Source organism: Trachypithecus francoisi, unplaced genomic scaffold, assembly GCF_009764315.1.
Source record: "Trachypithecus francoisi isolate TF-2019V2 unplaced genomic scaffold, Tfra_2.0 Lachesis_group21, whole genome shotgun sequence".
Lineage (NCBI taxonomy): Eukaryota > Metazoa > Chordata > Mammalia > Primates > Cercopithecidae > Trachypithecus > Trachypithecus francoisi.
The window spans coordinates 27,077,087-27,082,777 of record NW_022681467.1 but is presented as its reverse complement, the minus strand read 5'-3'; the positions used below and the strand labels follow the sequence as shown (position 1 = coordinate 27,082,777).

The window sequence follows — 5,691 nt, the reverse complement described above, 5'->3', positions numbered from 1 at the left end:
GAAGCTGAGGCAGAAGAATTGCTTGCAACTGGGAAGTGGAGGTTGCAATGAGTCGAGATCGCCCCATTGCACTCCAGTCTGGGTGACAAGAGGAAAATTCTGTCTAAAAAAAAAAAAAGGGCCGGGTGTGGTGGCTCAAGCCTGTAATCCCAGCACTTTGGGAGGCCGAGACGGGCGGATCACGAGGTCAGGAGATCGAGACCATCCTGGCTAACACGGTGAAACCCCCGTCTCTACTAAAAAATACAAAAAACTAGCCGGGCGAGGTGGCGGCCGCCTGTAGTCCCAGCTACTTGGGAGGCTGAGGCAGGAGAATGGCGTGAACCCGGGAGGCGGAGCTTGCAGTGAGCTGAGATCTGGCCACTGCACTCCAGCCTGGGCGACAGAGTGAGACTCCGTCTCAAAAAAAAAAAAAAAAAAGACATTCCCCAGTGTGGGTTGCAAAGGTTGTGAAAAGTGTGTATTTCTTGCATTTATCTGATTTATGCTTTTAAAACAAATAAACATAATGACCAGGTATTATTTCAGTTGGAAATAAGATGAAAGGCTTTATCAACTGGAATACTGTGGGAACATGAGGCCCCTCAGAAGCCTGATTTGGACAAGTCTGATTTCTGGAAAGTCCTGTAAGTCAATGTGCAATGTGGCCTTGGGCAGGTCACCTCACCTCTTTGATGCCTCCGTTTTCTCATCTGAAAAGTGAATATAGGCTGGGCACGGTGGCTCACTTCTGTAATCTCAGCTCTTTGGGAAGCTGAGGCGGGCAGATCCCTTGAGGTCAGGAGTTTGAGACCAGCCTGGCCAACATGGTGAAAACTATTTTCCACAAAAACATACAACAATTAGCTGGGCATGCTGGCACGTGCCTGTAATCTCGGGGACTCAGGAGGCTGAGGCAGGAGGACCGCTTGAACCTGGGAGGTGGAGGCTGCAGTGAGCCAAGATGGTGCCACTGCACCCCAGCCTGGGGAACAGAGGAAGACTCTGTCTCAAGAAACCCCCCTCCCAAAAAAAAGTGAATATAGCAGTAGGCCCACACCTGGCAGGGCTGTTGAGACAATCCACTCAAAACACTTTATTGCAACATGCACTAAGTATCTACTGTGAGCCTGTGCTGTGCTTTTTAGGTGCATTGGTTCAATTAATCGTTGAGGCCCAGGTTCTGAAGTCCACTTTCCAAAAACGAAAAGAGGCTCTGAAAGGTGAAGTGATGAGCATCAAGGCTGATTCTGGGCTTGGGTTCTACCTGCCTCCCTACTAAAATGTTAGCCTACTACTCTTGTGGTAGTGGTGGTTGTTACTGTTATTAAAATGAGCGTATGATGATAGCACTGGCCTCGTTAAAGTTCTGACGATTAAATGAATTGATATTGTAAAGAGTTTAGTATGGTGCCTAGCACATAATAAGCTCTCCATATTTCTTTTCTTTTTTTTTTTTTTTTTTTGAGACGGAGTCTCGCTCTGTCGCCCAGGCTGGAGTGCAGTGGCCGGATCTCAGCTCACTGCAAGCTCCGCCTCCCGGGTTTACGCCATTCTCTCGCCTCAGCCTCCCGAGTAGCTGGGACTACAGGCGCCCGCCATCTCGCCCGGCTAATTTTTTGTATTTTTTTAGTAGAGACGGGGTTTCACCGTGTTAGCCAGGATGGTCTCGATCTCCTGACCTCGTGATCCGCCCGTCTCGGCCTCCCAAAGTGCTGGGATTACAGGCTTGAGCCACCGCGCCCGGCCTATTTCTTAAATAATATTAACATTACATCCCCGGAAAGGCAGAGTTCAGTGCTCAAGAAACTTGGTCCTGGGGTTTCTCGGCATCTTCCACCCCAGCTCCTGGCTGCGGCCTGTCCAGGAGAGGTTAAGGAGTTAATGATTTCCAAAGGAGCAGGGTTTTGTGTGCTACACGCACACACACCGGTGGCCTCTGTCCCCCTCCCTCCCTCTCTCTGCGAGGCCCGGAGCCTCTTATGCAAGCCGCCGGCGCCCGCCGGTTCCCAGGCCAGGCTGCAGCTGCGGGCGCAGGGGCAGGGCGGGGGCGGCGCGCTGTTTGTCTAGCGCGGCCGTGCCAAAGACTGCGGGCCCCAGACAGCCAGGCGCCTCCGTACACCTGGGGATGCTCAGGTTAAATAGCTCCGCATTCCTCGGGCCCAGCTGATGGAAACGCTCCCAGGCCGCCGCCGAGCCGGCCTCCAGATGGGCTGGGCCTGGGCCAAAGGGGAAAAGAGGGGAACGTGGAATCCAGAGTGTGCCTGAATGGCGGGGGAGGTGGCCCAGGCCCCTGCCGCAGCCCCTTCCTCCCCTGGAAGAAAGGCCCTGCATGTCGGAGTACGCGAGGGGGAACCTGCTTACGTTCCCGTGGGTGGGCTTGCAGGCGAGGGCCCACAGGTGAGAGGGAGTGCGTGCACACGTGTGCCTCCGAGGACACTCCAAGGATGCACAGGCGACAATTAATCATGATAATATATAATTGTGCAACATTGTGCCAAGCATTGTGCTAAACGTTTTACCCGCTTTCATTTATTCTGTACTACTTTCCGTGAGGTTAGTAATATTGATACAGCAGCCGGTGGAGAGGGGGTAGTAAAGAACACAAATCGCCTGCAAATACTGTGTTTGATAAAAGCCATAAACTGCTTGTGGAGGGGGTGTAACTGGCTTAACGTTACTGCTCAAGGAATCTAATCTTTCATTTGATTTTCTGTTCATCTCGTCTGTGAGCTTGTTCCTTCTGCTGTAAAACTGGGACCACAATCCTGCCTTAAGCCCCACAGGGATCCGTGAAATCGTTTTTGTAAAGGGTTGAGTTGAGCAGAGCCAGGGTTCTGGTGCTACGGGCTATTTATTTGATTCTATCGTTTATTGACAAAATGTATGAATAGCCTTTACCTTTCTGGGACAAGTTATTTGCCATTCCTGGGACTCAGTTTCTCCGTATGTAATACATGGGGATTTACCTGGCATCTATTCTTGAGGGTTGGTGCCCCCAGGACCTAATGATAGCCCAGGGAGTTGCCACGTGAACTTTTGAGGAAGGATTTGCCCAAACACAGCTGTCCCCACCTTCACTCCAGATCCGCAGAGGCCCAGGAATGCCAACCAATCTATAGAACAACTATACACACAGAAACCCACAGTGTGGTTCTGTGGCCCCCAGACATTCAAACCCATCCATCATCCCAGACCCATGCAGAGATGCCCACAATGCATTTAGGCAGAACACACAAGCCCAAACAGCTGGAGGTTCCACACTTATCTGCAGAACACATGTGCTCTATTTGCCCTTCTGCACACAGCCCCGAGCATACCCCTACTTACACCCCCAGGCCTATATGTGAAGTTGGCCCATCCCCACTGTGGAGTAGCAGGGGGAGACCAGCTTACTCCTGTTACATACACAGGAGTAGACACCCATACATGCTCCCCAGAGTAGAAATCCACATACATGTCCAGGCAGATAGGCCGTTGCCAATGACATATTTATCCTGCTCAGGAGCTAGGGAATGAGATTCCACTCCTCAGATCCTACGCAGGAGCCCTGGGGTTGGGGGGAGATTTGTTTGAGCTGCCAACAGAGCCAGGCCAGGGTGATGGGGCTGAGTCTGGACCTAGAGCAGGTGTGCCAGCAGCTGTGCCCAACCTGGCCCTGCCAACTTGCTCACCCACTTGGATGAGCCAGGAGCCCCAGGGCGGCCTGCTGGAACCCAGAGGTAGGCTGTTGGGGGAGGCACCTCCTACTGGGGAATGGAGTGATAGAATCACTGCCTCTCACAAGCTATGGCCCTAAGCAAGTGCTTTACCACTGGGTCTCACTTTATCCACATCTTGGCAAGGAAGTGGGTGGTCCAGCGGCCAGGTTCTCCAACTTAAATGGGTTGCTCAATACTCCAACACAGAGGGGCCCTGGCAGGTTCATCTGCATTTTAACAACCTCCCCAGGTGATCCAGATGGCCCAATGATCACTTTGAGAAACCCCAAAGGTCTAGAGTATTTAGTTTTATAACACTAGGGAGCAGGGAAATGGCCGGGGATGGTGGGGGGAAGAATAGACTTTAAAGACACCGGAAACACTCATTCAGGCCGGTAAGAGCAACAGTCCAGATGTAGCCCTCCAGTTCTCCTCCCAGAACTAGCTGTGAAGAGGGTCAGGGGTCAACCCCCAGCCCAGGCCCCTCCCCTCAATCCAAAAAGTCACTGCAACTTTACCACCATCTAAATTATTTGTTTAATAACAAAGAAACAGCCCCACATAACTATTGTAAAACAATATTCTCAGTCGGTGATCATTGTAATATACAATACAAAGCAATTTCCTCAGAAATCTGAGAAGCACCAAACGTGACCATTTTTAAAAATGTCTGCTTTTCAAAAAATAGAAACACATGAGTGGAATCCCACCCCCTAAAGTCTCCGGTGACTAGTAGGTGTGGAGAAAGGGTCGCCCTCTCCTCTCCAGTCCCTCAGCCCTAGGCTGGATGCTGTAAGGGCTCAGTGGCCGCCGATCTGTCTAGTTTGCCCCCAGATCCGGCGAGGCGCGTTGGAGAGACCACAGAGCACTTAATTCCTCTTGCCCCTGGATGGCTGGGGTGCGCCGATCCCTGGGGAATGCGCTTCAGCGACACAAGATGCGATCGTCCGTAGGAACGCATGCCGCCTGTGAAAACGAGAAAAGAGGTGAGACGGGCGCGTTGGGGGGGGACGCCGCTCCGAGCGCAGCGGACGCCCCCTTCCCCAGGAGTACACGACGGGGGAGCGCTTTTTCCAAGCTCCTTAGGCACCCCCGCATAGCCAGCTACTCGCAAAGATGGGACGGAACTGGTGCAAGCGCCCACGCCCTCTCTGGCCTCAGTTTCTCCGTAGGTATAAGGATAATCTAGTGGTCGGATCTGGATCTCACCTCGGCCGTCAGGGCGCTGATCTCGCCGTTGAGAGTGCTTAGTGGAGCGCGGACCGGCAGCCCTCGGCCCCCGGGGGTCCCGACTTCGGATTCCGAATTCAGCTCCAACTGCAGGTCCCTGATGTAGTCGATGACGTGCTGGAGGATCTCCACCTTGCTCACCTTGCGGTTCTGGGGCAGGGTGGGCACCAGCTCCTTGAGGCGTGAGTAGCAGCCGTTCATGTCGTAGAGCAGCACGTTCACCTGCTGCTCGTCAGGCAGGGCAGGCAGGCGCGCCCCGGCGCCCCCGGCGCAGCGCGAGATGGCCACGCTCTGCTCAGACAGGCAGCGCACCACCTCGCCCGCGCCGCCCGCTGCCTTGCCGGCCTTCAGCGCGCAGCTGGGGCCTGCAGCGGCGGCGGTGCTGCCACTGGCTACTTTCATGATTCCTGGCGACTGGCTGAAACGGAATGGGAAAAGCGAACGCAGAAGGCGGGAGCCCGAAGCAGAGGTAAAAAACGGAGCAGTTAAGAACGTGGAATGAAAACTCGGAGCCACCGCAGGTCTTTCATAAACATGCCACGGCCCCCGGAGGGGCGGGCTCAGAACGTTCAAAAGCAGCCAATGGGCAGCATGGGGGCGTGGCCCGCGCTCCTAGGTCCCGCCTTATGCTCTTCTAGTGCACCCTCTCAATCTGGAAAAACTACCCGAGTTTCAAAAACAGCTAGGGTGGGTGGGTGGCAAGGCACCGGGCAGGGCAGCGGGTGGAGGCGAGGGCTGCACTGGGCTCCTCATGAAGGAGGCAAGGAAACTAAGCCGGCAT

The 5,691-nt window shown here is 53.9% G+C and overlaps 1 protein-coding gene across 1 annotated transcript; it reads right to left on the bottom strand.

Moving 5' to 3' along the window:
• Positions 1-4,193: 4,193 nt before the first annotated feature.
• ID1 (inhibitor of DNA binding 1, HLH protein) lies at positions 4,194-5,435 on the bottom strand. The gene is made up of 2 exons (XM_033186023.1): positions 4,890-5,435; positions 4,194-4,646 (listed from the first exon to the last, which is right to left on the bottom strand). Exons 1-2 carry the CDS (start codon positions 5,310-5,312, stop codon positions 4,605-4,607), a joined length of 465 nt encoding a protein of 154 aa, XP_033041914.1. The 5' UTR covers positions 5,313-5,435; the 3' UTR covers positions 4,194-4,604.
• Between the last annotated feature and the right edge of the window lie 256 nt (positions 5,436-5,691).

What these genes read in the sequence shown, in the direction of transcription:
- ID1 (XM_033186023.1), bottom strand. Translation starts at nt 5,312, where the DNA reads ATGAAAGTAGCCAGTGGCAGCACCGCCGCCGCTGCAGGCCCCAGCTGC. An exon ending in TCAGCGCCCTGACGGCCGAG is followed by an intron (nt 4,647 to 4,889) that starts GTGAGATCCAGA and finishes TCGTTTTCACAG; the next exon opens with GCGGCATGCGTTCCTACGGA.